Source organism: Patiria miniata, unplaced genomic scaffold (assembly GCF_015706575.1).
Source record: "Patiria miniata isolate m_02_andy unplaced genomic scaffold, ASM1570657v1 HiC_scaffold_23, whole genome shotgun sequence".
NCBI lineage: Eukaryota > Metazoa > Echinodermata > Asteroidea > Valvatida > Asterinidae > Patiria > Patiria miniata.
Genome location: NW_024037062.1, coordinates 5906078 through 5924996, shown reverse-complemented (window position 1 = coordinate 5924996; position 18919 = coordinate 5906078). Strand labels below are relative to the sequence as shown.

At 41.2% G+C, this 18919-nt stretch overlaps 1 protein-coding gene across 2 annotated transcripts in view; it reads left to right on the top strand.

Annotated features, from left to right (window-relative positions):
• Positions 1 to 18919, top strand: part of LOC119731085 (substance-K receptor-like) — a 41906-nt gene extending 22987 nt beyond the window's left edge. For both annotated transcript variants that reach the window (XM_038204097.1, XM_038204099.1), the window contains exons 3-7: positions 12526 to 12939; positions 13945 to 14154; positions 15400 to 15519; positions 16115 to 16242; positions 17679 to 18919. In XM_038204097.1, coding sequence (XP_038060025.1) covers positions 12526 to 12939; positions 13945 to 14154; positions 15400 to 15519; positions 16115 to 16242; positions 17679 to 17721 — 915 coding nt within the window. In that variant the 3' untranslated portion in view covers positions 17722 to 18919. The remainder of the gene's footprint in view (positions 1 to 12525; positions 12940 to 13944; positions 14155 to 15399; positions 15520 to 16114; positions 16243 to 17678) is intronic.

The window sequence follows — 18919 nt, the reverse complement described above, 5'->3', positions numbered from 1 at the left end:
AACTTCTAACAGAAGTAAATTGATACGAAACACTGTCAATTTAAGATTTTAATGTAGGGTTCCACGACCGTTTGCCGAAGTATGTCTGATACAAAGGCGCACAGGGACGAAAACAGACTTGTTCTTTCTGCACCTCCACTCTTGACCAATTCATCGGGAAACCCATACATTTCACTCAAATAACCTATAAGGTAATGCATATTTCGTGTGAGATTTTCATGTAAATTGTCCTTGGGCGGAAATCCCCCCACACTTTTGGCCCAGGGGATGTGCCATTGGATCCCTCCCCCCCCCCCCAAATGTATCAAACAGTTCTGAAAAAAAATGGAATAACGGAAGCTTTAATGTACCGTTGCGTGATTGTTTACTTATGATATTCTAAAGGTCTAGTTGAAAAGATTTTAACTTAATGCCTTACCGTTCCTGAGAAAAGACGAAAAAAACCCGGATGTTTACATCAGACTCCACTGAGTACGTATACGTATTTCCAGTCGTTTTCATTCAGTGTTTAATACCCGCTGTGTGTGTCACATACAGACAGCACCAATACACACATTTTGTTTTTCACACGTCCTCAGAAGGCGACCACTGTGCGTCTGGAAATAAAACTAGCCCTGAACAGCTCGATTCTTCGTGACAAATTGGTGACCCCCGAAATTAGTCCTGGGCCTGGTGCTCGCAAGAATAACACAAAAACGCCCAACTTTTATAGGATGGTTGTGCGGACGTTTATATTCTACTTTTAAATGATCTTTCCATTTAATAATAAATAATTCTGCTTAAAACGCGGGGTTTTTTTTAGCCCAATTGGGCGTATTTCAGGCCGCAATATCCCTTTAAGGGACGTAAGCGCGCAAGTTGGCATTAGATGTACATTTTGCATCATGAACCTTAGTGCCATGTGGTGTCCAGCCCCCCCCCCCCCCCCCCCCCCCCCCCCCGGTTTTCGAATTTCCACGGCGAGGCAATTTTAAGATTTTTGGTCATCCTGCATCTTTTTCTTTCTTTGTATCCATTTGCACTTTTCGTTCTTTCTTTGTAGCAAATACCAAATTGAGTGACCTTTGGCCTCGAACTAGGCTGACGAATTCCACGAAAACAAAACAAAGAAGATCTAGTTAAAAGACCTTTTCCTATAGCCTTTTCCCAAATGTCAAAATAGTTAGCATCAATCAGGACCCAAGCCACTGGACTATCATATTTATGATCATAAAGCTGGAATTTGCGTCGGAATGATGTAAATTAGGTTTTACCCGAGTGATTTTTCTCACAGTCACTTGGGACAACACTGAGTATACAGTGTTTATAAAATACATCGGTGAAAGGGCAACGTTTTTGGATATTACAAAAGATCCTATGTGCCTTTAACACTCGTAAACATCTGTGCGTTTTAAAGTTCATTAGCCAGTTTACGATGTTCAAAAGTCGACATGCGATGCAGTTTTGCATTAATACGTAACTTAAAGGGAATGTACAACATTTGCTTTTGCTGTAAGTTTCAGAAATACATGGATTTGGAGAATTAGTACGTCATAGCAAATATTGTTAAAATGACTTGTTACACGTTTTGAGGTTCTTAGATGCTGGAAAAACCAAGAAAACCAATCATGTTCTTGTAGTCTGGTTCCCTGACCCCACTTAAGATGAAACGGACCAATTTATAGACTTTGGGGAATTGTAAGGTCAGAGAATCAGTCTAGCGGGCTTGTACCCCTTCACATGTGTGTAATCAATTGCAAAGAAATGCGGAATAACTAAATTTGAAAAATTAGGAGCGTTGGGAAAATTTTACTTGACAATGTCGGCACACCGGCCAGGAACCACGGTTTTACAGAATACTTTGGACTGTCATTCCCTAACAATCCAGTAAGGTATTTCGTGATAATTTGATCATTTCGTTTTTTGATTTTTGCAAATGTTGTATCTTCCCTTTAACTAGTCCTGTCGCCCCGTTTATTCATGTGATCTGAGGTAAGCCACGTTGCGTAGTGGGGAACACATCAGTAGGTCGCTTTATAAGACATTTGTCTTACCAAGCAGCCCGAAAAGACAGGTGAATATTATAAAATGCCATCTTGAAAGAATTCCTTTCTTGAATTTTGGGAAAGTCGTGTACAAAAATAAGCGTTTCTTTGGCCTTTAGTTTAAAAGGGAAAGGACATGCGAAAAACACTTTGTAGATGTGGTTAAGGGGATGTTTTCCCCAACACGATGAATACAATTACCGATTCGCCATCCTAGTAATCCCTGAGTAAACCATTTTAAGACAGCTTCAGGGCCTGAATCTTAAAGCAAAAGGTAGAAATATTTGCATGGCAGTGTTGCCACTGTACATATCGAGCTGTAGCTGCATGTACTTGAATGCTTTTTTGTTTTTTGCAACTACGACGCACGGGTTCAATGCCTTCTAAAGACATCAGTCCTCAGAATAAAGTACTTGCTCGTAATGTCAACAGTCAGTGGCAAATCTTCGTCACGTTCCTGCTGGGATGCATGGGAAACCTAGTTTTTACTATGGAATAGCCGCTTGCACACAAGCGTCTATGATATGACCATCCAGCGGGAGCCTTCTATCGGGTTTTCGGTAACCCGGCATGGGCGTCGCGAGGGGGAGGGGCAAAAGGGGGGCGCTTGTTACCCCCCCCCCCCCGGCAAAAGCAAACAGGAAAAAACGGAGAAAAAAGGGGGGAGAAAGAAAAAGAGGTGCGAAGTCACATTACTGTTAACTTAATGGATTGGGGGGAGGGCAAATGTCCCTGCCCACCCTCGAAAAAATGATAATCAAGAATATGCAGGAAAAGTACAGGGATTTCGGGGGCAATGTGCTTAGCCCCTCTCTAGAAAAAAATCCTGACGACGCCCACGTAACCCATTGTTGTATTACAAAAACATGGCAGCTAATTGACAACTCAACAGGTCAGGCCGAATTTCTGCTCGGTTATTGATGTTTCAATTTCTTAAGTCGGCTCCGATTGTCTGGCTCGAAGCGTCGCGTGAACGTCTGATCCTCAGACTATAATAGGAAACCAACATTACCTGACGAAATCACCAATGTTGGCAGCCCGCTTGCTTTGTTCCTCTTGTTGCAAGGTCTGTAGTATAGGGCCTATGTTTGATTTCCGAGGCAAGATTACATGTTGAACTCTTTGTGATTGTTTAAGCCCGCCGCACACGAGAGCTACGTGCTGAGCAAAAAGTCTTTCGATGTGGTTTGCTCAGCACGTAGCTCACAAAACATCCCCGTGTGCAGTACACTTTTGCTGAGTTTTCTGCCTCGCGAGAGGCCGTGAGGCAACTATCTCCCCTGTTTGATTTCTTTCGCCTCGTGAGGAAAAGCACCGTGTGCGGTCAACCTGAGCTATGTGCTGAGCCAACATGATTAACTAGCCATTGAAAGCACAAAATGGGGACAAACGCCAGCAGGCTTTAGAAGAGAGTACTTGATTTCAGTGGCTAGAGTTAATCTTGTTGGCTCAGCACGTAGCTCAGGTTGACCACACACGGTGAGTGTTTCGCCTCGCGAGGCGATAGAAATCAAATAGGCGAGATATTTGCCTCTCGGCCTCGCGAGGCGGAAAACTCAGCAAAATTACTGCACACGAGGATATGTTGTGAGCTACGTGCTGAGCAAATGGCCTCGAATGACTTTTTGCTAAGCACGTAGCTCTCGTGTGCGGCAAGCTTTAGATATAATAGGACTTCGTAGTGCAAGAAATATTCTTGATTATTCTTGATTTGACTCGCAATATAGTAGCATTTTGCGCGATTGGTCTTGGATGGCATTTCTAGCTGGAATCTACCTCACAACATGAAGTCCTGAAATGCGCAATAAGATAAGACAAGTGTCGTGAAATCGACTTCAGGAAGTGGACGCCAAAGTCGTATTGATACATTTCCCACGCAGTCCCTGACTAGTCGCGAGAACTCTTTGCAATGTACTGCTCCACTTTGTTCTATTTTTACGATAAAGTCGCCCTCCTGCTAGCGGAAATAACAAGCTGACTTAACCTTTACCCATCCGCGGGAATCAGTGTTTTTGTTTTCTGCGAGAAAACCTTGGCAATATTGTGCGGAATTTACAAGCTCGTGGTCAATAATATCTTGTGCCTTCCAACACGTATGGCTTTTACCAATGAACTTATTATTATTTAGTGCCACATGCTGAACACACCTGATTCCCGTTGTTATTTTTGTTTTTAACTTCAAAGCAAAACTGACTCAGATTAGTTCAAGATTAAAATAACTAAAAATGTTATTTAATCACAGGCAGAACATGTCCTGGTCTTTCCAGTAGGCAGTATGAACACACATTGTAAGTCATAAAAACCGGATAGTTAACTATACTTTGTGAAATCAATTCAACATTTTTATTCAGTTAATTCATTCTAACACTGTTATGTGTAATGTTTGGTGAGTAGGACGCGTGGCGTAAAATTTATCAGTTTGAAGGGTCATGTTGGAAGGATGCACTTGTTGATTTTAACGCTCTCGACTGCCATAGTATTTGCATTGCTCAGTCGTTGACTCACAAGCTCATACACAATGCAATATGCAAATGACGACTTGGTGAAATTGATACCTTACCATAATGATCCCCAACGGTTGGGGGTGCGTTAATTGTGGGTAGAGTACAACCGGTCATCCAACTTCGTAATAATCGCAAAGCTGTCGACATGTAAAGACGAGAGGCAACTTCGTGTATCTCAAACCATGCTCGAACGTACAAAACTGATACATTAGCTACCTGTTATAAACTTTTTTCAATGGTCCTATACAGGGTGAATTGTTTTCGTCTTGCTGAAAAACACTTACCTTTTTTGTGATCCGTGGACAAAACTTTAAAATGGTGGTTGTGTTTAAAATTGGGAAGTACATAAGTGGTTTGAATGATTCTTGTACTTAAAGAGAGCTTCTTCATTGGGCATTCATGTGCTAGATTTTTGAAGTGTATACATGTTAACTTCATTAACAAATTGCTCCTGCCATTTGGGTTTCCTTTTTATTTACTCACCCTGTATATATGTATGGCATTGGATTACAAAAAAGGGCAATTGTTTTTGAAAACCTAATATAGGCTCTGTTTATTGGTTGAAAAAATCAATATCATAATCGTTATACCTAACGACAGTTTGCACAGAACATTGAAATTTAACTAATCTATCCTAAATTTTACAGTTTAATGTTGGGTGAAAAAAGAGAGAAATACTCTAAATGTTCAACAGATCCTCGGAATTGGAAGAGTTATATGACATTTTTGAATCGATGGATCATAACGGCATCAATAGTATCCCAACCAATCAAATTCGGCCCGCTCCATACCTGCCCTTCCGCTTTTGAATTGTTGGTCATCCACATACCCGATAGGGTTCTGCGAATATCACAAAATGTTGACTGCACAAGGGACATTTTATACCTACAGATATAATGGGAACGAGGTTAATAGTGATTGCATTGGAGTCTCCGGAGATTTCAGATTCACTTCAATTCACTTGATCTGGAGCTCTTAGGCTCAAGTCAACCTACGCTATTAAAGCACTGAATTGCGCCGATTTGCTCAGAGCGCAATACACAATAATCAAAGAGAGGGGGCAAAATACATGTATTTGTCCCTGTGGACATAGCTTAGTGATTTGTTCTCTGTTTTGTGCAGTTTCAAGAAAATCTCTTCGATTTATACTTTTTAAATTGCACTTTCTTTTTGTCATCTGTTGATATTTTCGTGATTAAACCTTGTGGTCAACAAGGAAATGACGTCGGTCGTTGCACGCATTAAAGAGATACAAGTCAAATTTTGGGACGAGGTTGCTTCTAAAAGGCTTAGCACAACAAATGTGATGAGTCAAAACGTAACAGGGCGTGTCAATGGTGCCCCCCCCCCCAACTGCACATACCCATCCGGACACAATACTTGTACGATACACTTTAATTAGTGACAGCCTTGGCTATCTGCATAGCACGTGTATAGGTAATCATTATGATGTGGTTAACGCAGACTGGAAAGTGATTGACCGTGGTCGGTGAAGTTAAACGGAGCTTCAATGAATTGTAACGGCACATTTATACAGCTAGAGCTCACTGCTAGCATCATGCGTAGCAAAAGTGGTTCGCCAAAATATTGCCATAGTATACAAATGAGGTGCAATTAATAACACCTTCCTCTTGTTTTCTTTTAGTGTTAGGCCGGGTCCAATGATTGGCTACGGATGGAAATCACACACGAGTCTATGGGACGTGGCTGCAGCCGCTCCCATATACTCGTGTGTAACTTGCAGCCGTAGCCAAGTCATAAGCCATTTGCGAGTGACCTATACCCTTTGGTGTTTAAATTTGAAAAAAAAATCTAGTATACTGACTTGCTCAGAATGTTTGGAACACCTTAACTTTGAATTCTCCAGACCAAAGACACTGTTGCTAATCATATGATTCGGGGCAATTAAGCTATTGCATAGTTACGTAGGAGACGCTCAGCACCAATACATTGTTTACAATGGGTGAGTAAGGCGCAAAAACACCAGACCATGCCGGAGCTGGGGTTGCCAGCATAAGGCTTGGCCCCGAATCACGTGATATAGTAACAGTCTCTTTGGTCGGGAGAATGCAAAGTTAAATCGTGCAAAGCATTGATTAAGTCAGCGTTCCACATGTTATTCAAATTTAACTTGCAAATGTCTTATTCGAACGCAGCCCAACTTAATTCTTATAATTCTTGCAGTGGATTTTGTTTTGAGAAAACACACCTCACTGAAGCGAAAGGACGTCATCGTTTGATTTTTTTTCTTCTTCCGCAGCCGTCATTTAAAAAATGGAATTGCCCTAAGCGCTATCCAGGATTTACCTAGACAGCCGCCTGGAATTACAATAATAATCTAGGAGTATTTCGGGTGAATACTCATATCCCTGAGTACTGACGTAGAATGGAGTGGGTCCTGCGAGTGCAATCGCGGTGGGCTTGTAATATTATCCGGCAGCGTGATTGGTGTCATTTTTGAAAAGATGCGAAAACATCCAACCGTTTAATCACAATATGCATATGCTATAAGTTAAGAGTTACAGTGGTGACATGTTAAAACTACCGTCACCAAGTATCTCGTTTAACTTTAGCCATTTATCTCAAACAAAAAAATGAATTGAAATTAAAAATGTCAACAGTAATTTAAGTTGTGCAGAAAAAAAGAACAAGGCAATTAATTTTTCCAAAAACACATCAAACCAAAGAATGCGTTGCCATTGTTATACCAGTTACTGCCCGATAGTCCGAAGGTTCCATAGTCCAAAGGGCCCATTAGTCCGAAAATAGAATAAGTTTAATTAATCCGAAGGTTCGACAGTCCGAATAGACGATAGGGTTCGATAGTCCGAATTGACAATAAGGTTCGATAGTTCGAATGGACAATCCAGTTCGTCAGTCTGACACTTCGGACTATCGGACCTAATTGTCGATTCGGACTATCAGACCTTATAGTCTTTTCGGACTATCGAACCTTGTTGTCAATTCGGAATAATAAACCTTCAGACTATTGAACCTTATTTTCGTTTCGGACTATTTAACCTTCGGACTAATTAATCTATTCGTAATTCGGACTACCGAACCTTCGGGTAAATGAACCTTCGGACGTATGAACCCTTCGGATTAATGAACCTTCAGACTATTGCATCAAATACTCGGATTAACGAACCTTATTTCATTTTCGGACTATCGGGCGGCACCGTTATACCATCATGGGCGTCGCGAGGGGGGGCAAGGGGGGGGGGGGGCGCTTGCCCCCCAAAAAGCGCCCCCCCCCGGAAAAGCAAAACAAAAGGAAGAAAAAAAATCATAGTGGTGTAAATTTAATGAGTTGGGGGGCAAAATGTCCCTGCCCCCCCCCCCCTTAAACTGATAAATCGAGAATTTGTTGAGAAATACAAGAATTTTGGGGGGGAAATATGTGTTGCCCCCCTCTAGAAAAAAATCCTGGCGACGCCCATGTATACCATGGTCTTACAAGCTACGTCACAAGGAGCAATAGGTAGCTTGCATTAAATAACAACGACCCAGACAGACTAGGGTTGCATGCATACAGAACGAAAATTATTGACATGGTGGTGATGCCACGTCACATCACCTATTGTACGTGACTAACTCGTCAGCCAATGCTTTTAACGTTAACCGAGCGGGTAGGCTAACCCTATTGTACGGTCTTTGCCCCGATTGACGTCTTCAGGCTAATATCGAATGATGTTTTACTCATCATACTTTTTCATACTTGAGACTGAGAGCCAGACACTCATGTTAAGCAGGGTTAGAATAACTACTTGACGCTTCATGTTGCGGAACATTCGGTGAAGCAATCCAAATAACAGGCGCCCGGCGAGCTGGACTTGTCACGATTAAATGACAAGTAGATCCACACTTTCAGAGGACTTCACATTCAAATTTCGAACGTCATACAACATTCCTGGGGCTGAAGTTTCGTGTGTTCGTGTTTCGTTCAGTTTATAGTCGGCCATTGAATGCAGTTGTATATAGCGAGGCGGCTAGTGTGTGTTCATAGGAAGATAAGATAACCTCCTGTTTTCGTAGACCTATCATGATGAATTATTTTCTATAATAATATATTCCAAATAATAATATATTGGTTTTTGTTACGTACGGCGAACGCACGGCAGAAATAAAAGTAATAAAACGGGGATCATAACTGTTAAAGCAAAGGCAAAAATAGGCCTATCAAATACAGTTAACAAAGTTGAATTAGTTCACTCCAATCAATCAAAAGGTAAATATGTTAAAGAAGGAATTCCCGTTAGTTTGCAACTCTAAACGTCGTGCAAATGTTACAAAGCATTATATACAGGCAAAGCAAAATACATTACAAGGAAATTAGCCAAGCAGCAAATTATACAAACAGGCAAAATACAGTAAAGAGCAAGCCGACAAATAAAGCTAATAAGCAACAGGCAAATGGTATTCTGGCGTATATAATAACCTTAGATAACAATCAGGAACAGGCTCCGCCCAGCCAATGCTCACAACGGTTATAGCGCTGCCGTCGAGCCAAGCATCTCCGCAATCAGCCTGGATCAGCCAAACAGGTACGTCGGCGTCGGACCCCGTTAAGTCAGCCACATCAGGTGACCACAACAGTCCGGGTCTCCGTCCAGCAGGGTGACCGTTTTAGCCGATTTTCGGCTAACTTTGGCAGATTTTTTGTTAAAAAACGCGTTTGACAGAAAATTTGACAGAATGGATTTATTTTTTTGGCAGATTTCTGGCAGAATTCTGCAAAAATGGTTATTTGACAGAAAAACATAGCACATTTGTTTTAAAAAGCTTCAACTTTTCAAAGAAACCCTTGCATAATGGGACAGGTTGGCTGGTGTCGGTGCTGAGGTTCACTGGGAACCGGACTTCGTCGTGACACAACCACGTTTTGCCTGAAATTTACGCAATGATTTCATAACATCTTTATGTGACTATACATTGTTTATAATGTAATTTGAACCTTAATTAAGGCAACACTACAACATCTGCATGCTATTTTAAGTGTTTATAGTGTATTTCGAGTAATTCTGGGGAATTTGGCAGATTTTTGATCAATCTGACAGATTTTTGAAGTGCATTTAGCAGAATTTGGCAATGACCTTACGGTCACCCTGCCGTCCAGTAGTACCGTCAGTCTCGGCCACGATCCTGAGAAGGAGCACTTTATGCTGGTTCAACGCTGTGGTACTTGGAATGGCACATAACGGCTGTACATGGTCAAATAAAACACAGTCAGTATGCTTTTCACCCGCGAGTAGGCACAATTTCAAGTGCGGGAGAAACGCGTACCGAATTACAATGAAAAAGACTGATCATTAAAAAAAGAATGTTTTAAAAATTGACTGAGAAGAGAGATGATCTTTCACTGCCCCTTTAAATTGAGGATGGTTGTTGGAACATTTGATGCTGTTTGGAAGTAAATTCAATTCATGAATTCCGGTATAAAAATGTATTGCACTCTTGCCCTTTTATTCTTGGAACAACAAAATTGGTGGAACTGCCCCTGGTAGAATAATTTGCATATCTGAAACCTTCCTAAATTTATGACAGAGGTAGTCTGGTGCCATTCGTGAAAAATTTTATAAACGTGATTCAGCTTGAGTTGTGTAACATGGTCATTGACGCTTATCGTGCCCAGCTTGCTCAATTCTGTTTGACCAAAATGTGATCTAGAATTCATGTTTAAAATAAACCGGACTAATTTATTTTGGGTAACTTGGAGCTTTTTCTTCAATTTTACTGACAACGCAGAGTACCAGGATGAACAACAATGAACAAACAAATTGAACAGACATGGCTAGGCACCTGTGGAATCAATACAGCCAGATATGACAGGTGCTTCTGACAATCCTTAAAGAGCACGAGTCACCTGCTTGACTGTTAATGTAGACATTTCTGAAGAGTCGTAGCTCTTGACTTATGGTCAAGTCTATAATCGATTCTTTTTGGATCTCACAGATCTGTAGTGGAAATGGACTAGGATCTTAACCAGCGGTCATCGAGACCTAATTTTGGACGACTCAAAAGTACGTCTTTGTCAAGTGGCAGCTGTCAGCTGGCGGGCGGGATGAAGTTCTTCGATTAGACATGTTGTCAAGAAACAGACAAAAATATCCTGGTGGTTAAATGTCAGACTGAGAATGAGAGTATATCTACACGCAGATGTCGTTCAGAGCTAGAGGAAATTAGAGGTTACCAACGCGCCCTAGGCCTTGGATGATGAAGACGGTCTTAGTAGTGCGCCCTCCTATGACTGGTTAAGATCATCCTTTTTTGTCCTGACGCAAAACAAAATAATTTGCAATAGTTCTTGTCTTAACTTGAGACAATTGATTCCTGTTAAAAGAAAGGTTCAAACTGCAATCAGTAATGACAGAAATAGAGGCAGAGATAGGCATTCAATTAGGCCCAACTGGAGGTTGCCGTTGGTTATGATCTAACCATCTTGCGGTAGGGCCCCAATCGATACTCAAAAGTGGGGGGGGGGAGCGGGAAGCGCGAAGCCCTAACGACGGCGTGGAGGCCTTGAAAATATTTGGATTCTAGACACTCTGTGGTGGGATCTAAGGCAATTTATGACCACTTGAACCTTTTTTTTTAGCAAAAGATCATCATTTAAACATCATTTTCGAGTTTGGAATCATTGAATGAGCTGTTTTAAGCTATATAATCAAATGTAGGCTAACATTTCTATATTGGGACGAAAAAAGAGGGGGACAAACGATATAATATCCCCCACTTTAAAAGTGGGGGGGGGGCGGACTTGTCCCGCGCCCCGTCCCCCATCGATTGACGCCCGTCCGTGCGCGACATAGGCAGTCCGAGTTCCTGCGTCTCTGATCATTTTGTCCTCTAAGAAATAATCGGGGGGAAAAGAAACCCATGCCTCCCATACAATATGCTGCAGGGGCAGGTGTGAGCCGATAGAAATAATGTCGCGCAAGGACGCACTACGTACTGTACGTAACAAAGTAACGCAGCGTGCGACGCTGGTGTGTATCGATACACTGTCGATCACGCGCGTCTGGAACCAATACTAGTTTCTTAGTTTTAAGTAGTTTTCGGCTCAGAGAACTCGCTCGACTGTTTGGAGTAATTCGTCTGCAACTTTGAAGGCATCATATGGTTGATATATTCAGTAGACGATCTCAAGTTTTGGAATATCGATAATAAGAGAGAATTTCAGATTTTCAGAAAATGCTTGCCAATGTAGCTCAGAGTACGAAACTGCCGTGGGTCGATGGGATTTGAAGGGAAGTAATTCACCAGATTAATATCCAGTCCCCGCAAGCAACAGTCTCCTTGACTACGTTCATGACGGCTGCAAAACATCGCTCTGGGCTAGAATTATTACCGTGCATACTGGCAATCTGGGTTAATGGATTGTTACGCCGAGGATTGTAATTCAAGCTGTAAAGCTTTAAGGCAAGCTTAATGTGAATCTGGACGGTTGTTTGTATTCATGTTTTTAATACGCAAAAAAAGATAATTTGCAATATATCGTATCAAAACTGATTGAGATTCATTGTGGAATCAGTTTGGTAAGAGTTACTGAATTTTGCGACTTTTTTTTTTTGGTCTTGGTCAAATCTAGTCACTGACATTTGAAACCATCTTATGAAGTGTCACAAACCGAGACAGAGACTTGGTTAGGAATCATCATTTTTTGTTTTCATTTTGATATCATGCGCCTTACCAGCTTAAAACGTGAGGTGAAGTAGGCTACCTACCATTGGTAACATTGTAGCTTTCGTAAGTCACCGATATTTTTCGCGCATATATTTGCGACTCGAGTGGCCATAAGACTCGAGTCGAGTGTTTTGATGAAAGACACGACTCCACTGCAGTCATTTGCTAGCAGTAACCCAAGTCGTGTCGACTCGCCGAAAATTGTGACTCGAGTCGGAAAATGTGCCTTTAGCAGCATATTTTGTATTAATAGACCGAGTATTTCAATAGGAGTACAAAAGACAATATATTTTTTTCCTCCATGTTTTGTCCAGGTGGTTATCTGCGTAAGTGTCTTCACGCTAACTGCCGTCAGCATAGATCGCTACTTCGCAGTAGTGCGCCCTCTCAAGGCACGTATGGCCAGGTCCAACACCAAGACCATTCTAGTCATCTCAGGCATCTGGGTAGCATCAGGCATGATGGGAATGGTACAGCTCCTACTGGCTCGGACCAAAGAGTACGAGTGGTGCTATGGAGAGCGCCACCTAGCGGTCTGCACCGAGCATTGGCCTGACGCCAACCTGGAGTTTGGTTACGAGATCTTCAATATGGCTGCCACTTACTTCGCGCCGCTGGCCATATTCTGTTTCACTTACAGCGTGGTTGGGCGGAAATTGTGGGGAAGAAATCTCCCTGGCAACGCCGATCATATGCGAGATGCTTGCCACCAGAAGGCCAAGAGAAAGGTAATTTCCTGGAGCAGAATTTCCACGTCTTAAGAATTCCATTTTTTTTTGTGAAAGAATGTAACCAACAAAGGGAAAAGAATTTGAATGTAAAGGTTAAAAACACTGTCAAATTTAAGCAAGAAAAAAGTAAAATGGCATTGTTATCCAGTACAAAAAGGAAACAAAATATCCGCAGCGAAGCAGTCACTCACTTTCCCCGGGCCGACTCTCAACCGCAGTTTCAAACCAGGACCCCCCCCCCCCCGAAGGGAAACTGGTTTCCTTTAGTCTAATTGGTTACCAAGTATGAAACCACATAATATCGTAATCCACAAAGAACATCCCTGATTTCCTGGCTGAATAATCAGATCTTAGTTAACACGATTCATTTATCTTGCGGCAACATTTGCCTCGCCGAGAGCCACTTTTGCCACAATGAAGAAACGTTTTAGATTTCGTTCTCGTTGACCGCCGGGGATGCATAGAGAATTTTTTTTCTTTTATGGTTTCGCAATAATATTTTTGCAATGTATTAAAAAAGAATATTGGTCCCTTTATACTTGGTTTTCCCAGTCTCAATAGCCATTGGATCTTGGAATGGTAATATGTACTGTCTTGAGGAGGCGGAGAACACTATATGAAACAGCGGAGGAAGCTTGTGTAAGAAACCGAAGATGAGATCGAAAACAATCCGATCCTTTTTTTGGCCGTGGGTCTTCAAGCACAAACACCTTTCACTTTTCTTTTCTTTTAGGCGTTCATCCAAGGAATGCACATAGGAAAACCATTTTAGCTACTTATTAACAAAGTTGTTAGCCATCATTTAACTAATACCAAACTGAGCTTGACATTCCCTGGTGAAGTTCAGGTAACCGATATAACCAAATCAATTTACTGAGGTCCTGAAGAAATTAGCCATAACAAACACCTTTGACTATGGCATTTGCTACCAGATAATCGTGGAACTGCTATTAGTAAACGGATACTGAGACTCATTAGCGTCCTTGTTTCTCGTTAACCTAGGTAATCAAGATGCTAATGATGATTGTCTTCCTCTTCATCGGTTCTTGGCTGCCTCTCTACGTCTACCATCTGATTGTCATCACTGACAGCGCGGTGGTCAGCAAGTTCCCCAACTTCTTCTTCGTCTACTTCTTTACGGGTCATTGGCTTGCCATGGCAAATAGTTTCATGAATCCCATAGCCTTTGGCTTCTTTAACGACAGCTTCCGGGTAAGTCTGCCACGTTATAGTTCTAGGTTGGACTTCCCAAAACAGTTTTACGACCATATCGCACAACATACGCTGGGATGATTGATTTGTCACATTACCAGCAAGTTTGACTCGGCGTCATTCAGTTGCAGATGACACTGAATATTGCAAGATGGAATGATGCTTAAAGGCACAATAAGTGCCAAAGTTTTAATGACAAAAACGATCCTTTTTCTGCAACCACTACTTCATTTTCTTTTCATGGACGTAATTTTTGGTAAATTTTTGTTTTTATTTTTTTATTTGAGGATTTTGTATGGTCTTATTTCGATTTTGTTCAACCGAAAACTCATATACACATCTCTAATCAAAAAATTATTACGGTACGGGCCATAAACACTGGTTTTAGGCAAGGGCGGATCCAGTGGGGTAATGGGGGCCATCCCCCCCCCCCAAAAAAAAAAAACCGCATTTTTTTAAAGTGACGTCGCAATAAAGGCAGACATTGCATACATTACCATCTTTTCCTCAAAACAAATTGGTTTAAGTGGTCGGAAATTGGACAGAACATCTGGAATCCAAAATATTTTCGGAGCCCTTAAGCGGGCCCTGAATCCCACGCCGTAATGTTTTGGACCCGCTTTTTGGGGGGACCAACATTTTATTTTGGTCCCCCAAAAAATGTGTTCTGGATCCGGCCTTGGTTTTGGGTCGAACAGTAGTGAGCCGTCCGCAGCGATCGCTGGTTGATTACAGCTCGCTGGTTTACGTTCTACCGTGGCACGTCAAGGTATCCAAAGTACAACATAATTTAACATTATGACATTTTAAGTACAATTTCTACTCACTTACCTTTTATATCACAACTTTCACCGCGTAGGCCCCTATTTCTTCTTTATTTCACAACTCAACTGTGGAGTTGAATTATTATGATGAATTATTATGATTGTCTCTCCCACTTCATATCATTTCTTTTTAGCTAGTTTTAAGATGTCATGGAGTAGATATTAAAGAAGTGCATTTTTTTTAACATCTCATCAGATATTTTTGACGCAGTATAAATGTCGGCATTGCGTGAATGGCGTTATTATTGACAACATTTAATTTTAGAGAGAAGATAATCTGGGGAGAACGGTCAAAGCTAAGTCCGTCAAAGTTTTTAAAAAAACACGTCCTCTGTCGGCAAACATTTAATAACCAAAGTGGTAAAACCAAAGTGGATTTTTCTGTGAATTATTACTTGTTTACTCTTTTATGTACATTCAGGCGGATGTGCGTCGGTTGTTACAGCGATGTGGACCATGTACGGAGAAGCTAAGCCATCGGCGTCGTTTGCGGAGCCGACTGAGTACGACGTCTAGCCTCACCACACGCACCTCTTCTCTGGTACGCTACAAACGCAGCTGGGCGGCTTTCTGTCGAGTAGTTTAAATTTTGCACGGATTTCCTTTTCACCGAGGCCTAGCTAGACCAGGTGGCAGAACATTTGTATCTCGCGCATAAATGCCTTGCAATAAGTAAATTGTAAAGTCTTTATCTTGAGGAAAAGAGTAAGTATTCAAACAACCAACCAAACCAAACTAATCTTCTGGAAGCGCGATGTGTCGCTATAGCGAAGGACTGGCAATCATAGCGTTTTCAGGGCGACCTCAGAATCGTAAGCGGCAGTAGGTGAAATTCAAACCCCGTCCTTTCTAATGCAGGCTTGTTACAGTGAATGGAAGACCTATATTGCCCTGTGGCATTTGGTAACATAAGTACCTTTTGTGGTTACTTCTCGCAATTGATTTGTAAATGGTTTCAAACTGAGCCCTGTTACCAACCGATAACCTAATGTCGGCATGGTCTTTTTTTTATTTTTCGTTTTGAACATTTCCCCATGTCAAACTCGGATACATTCAAAGGTAAACACCAGGTAAATACCTTTGACTATTCTAGTTATTACTGACTGATCCAAAAATGTTGATCTCTTTTGATGCAGTTCAATCACCAGCGGTCCAGTAAAAATGGCGGCCCGCCGACCAGGCCCGACAGCTTGGGACCACGTGACCAGCAAGCATTAGAGCGGATTGGCAATGGGCAGACATGGAACGAAAGGACCTACACGCCGTGAGTTAATATACTGCTGCCCTTATTGACCCCTTGATGTCAATCAATCAAACAATGAGCATTAACGAATGAGACCGCGACATTTAGTCAGGTGACCAAGGTAGCTCGGTCAAACTCAGTCATATGAGAAATTAAACAAGCTTATGGCCGAGTCTAAGATTGTCCGTTCCTACCATTTGCTGTCATGACGAGCTAGAGAAGAGTTTACATTAACAATTGTTGACTGCTGTGATGTGTGAAATGACTTCTGAACACCCGAGGGGCGCATAGCATCTTAGCAAGTTCTTTGGATTTCGATGTAAAACTCACGAAAACAAAAAGCAGTAAAAACAACACTCATGACAATCGAACGCCAACTCGCATGCATGTCGCGTGCTCGAAACAGCTCATCGTCTGCTAGTTCGCTGCTTCCACTCTGTGAATACATGGTGAAAATAGCGTGGGCACCAACGATACAAGCATTTCCCTCCGTACGTACCGTATGTACAAAGTCATAGCACACTCCCTGTAGGATATCACGTAAGTGATCCCACAGGGAGTGTGCCATGATTTGTTTATAAACTTAACACGTGATCGTTCTATAGGCCAGTGAAAAAAACAGTATTCAAGACAGAGGTATAGCAATGATATAGTGAGTGCCAGAGTGGAGGATAATGTAGAATGCCGCATTCGCTATTATCAGTTTTACATTTGATAGTACTTGATCCGACGAGTTTCAGAATCCTTTGAGCCGTTCAAATGGAACCGCGCACTTGTATCAAATCAGAAAAGTAACTCAGGAGATCAACAAATACAATTTTAAAATGTCATATTCATCATGGCAGTGCGGCTATCTTTACGGACCGTTGTGTATTGTATTTCGGGAAATAGACTTTGTGGTTAAGGAGCCTATCGCAACAAGTTTGACCAAAACAAGAACAATATAGTTACTCCAACAGTGACCAGGACCGATTACGAAGACAAAGTCATTAATTCATGACGAGCTAATGAAGAGTTTACATTGATATTTAAAGTGAATCGTAGAATGCCGCATTCGTTGGAATATTGTCAGTTTTACCCTTTATCCATTCATCGTACAGCGTCGAAGTGAAATGAAATGCGTCAGACGACTTTTCGGGTTTCACTTTGATGTCTTTAATGCGTTCCTGTTCGCTGTTCGTCAATAGGATGTCAGAGTTACGAAGCATTATAGTCACAGTTCACTATTGGAAAAAAAGCATAGTGATATGTTCCCAAAACACCAATCTCTCCTCCAAAATAAATCGCCAACGATATATGGCATTCTCTGCGAAATTCTGGCGCAAATGTAAACGTATGGATTTTTCACAGTCTTTTAGATCGTGCTTTCAAATATTTTGTATTAGTATTATTTTTCATCACTCCCAATTAGCACTTAATCACGTGTTCTTATTTCTTTTCGTCATCTACCTTTGTAGTAATGGAAGAGGTCAACTTCTGGTAGAAGACTATTCACCATAATCTGATGGACTGGAGTCGGCGACTACTGCTTCATGGAGATCGATGGACCTACCTAAATTAAAAATTTTCATTTTTCCATATATTGACACAAATATCGTAAAGGTGAAAACATACATGTGACTACTCAAGTGAAATATTTTGTCGTTTTGCGAAGCTGTTGATTACATCTCGAAAATATAATTAGAGGTACATCTTAATCTCTAGATTAACACAATGTATCCATCTCTTCCTGCACTAACATGACTTGTTGGTCTCGTTCGTCAAATTGAAGATCTTGTCGATAATTCTGAAGAAGGAGGGTTCGAGTCCAACCAGCGGGGTTGCGGTGCGTGTGTTCATGGGCAAGGCACTTTATTACAATTTGTTACTGCACACCGAGGAATAACTGGCAACCTTTTGAATGTGCTAGAGCAATCCGTTTACTTCACCGAACTGTACACTTCCTATAGAACTGCGGAATGATGTATTTGCCTGATAAGTAGGGGCAATACTAATGAAGCGCCTCAAGCGCGGATAGTCCACTTCATAAAGAAATGTACATATTATTTTCACTGCATTAATCAAAATTATTATCTTGCTTTGTAAATAGTTACATCTATCTGTACAATTTATATAACACCTGTTCACTGTAATATCAGTTTTATTTTGGCATAACACTTTAAAGAATGCCTTTACCATTTGCTTTAGTTAACACAAATGAGTTCTTACATTTCTTGCGAATGCGATGGTAATTTAACTGGAACAAAACAACCAAAGCCTGATTGCAAATAGTAAACTAGCTCGTCCACATCTTCTTTTTTATTGTGGGCATCTTTCAGCAAGCATCGCTATTTTTCGCACGGATATTCGCATGTTGCACTATCATTCTACGTTGCTATATAAAATGCCAGATTGTGCTGCGAACTCTTGTACATAATAATTATGTATTTATCAATTATAGAATTCAGAGTCTGTCTGTATTTGTATTCGTTATTTGTATAAAATCAAGTAATTCGTGGGCTACAACGATTTAAAATGTAGACACACATTTTATCGTATATTTTCAAAATACAGCATTGTGGTACACGGTACGCTATGGAGACATGTGAATAATAGGAAATAAGAGATCGTACGTCTCAACAGGGCAATTTCTAAAGGTAAATACGTAATAGATATATGGATTTTACTCAAAAAGTAGGAATTTCCAAGGTGGGTTCAT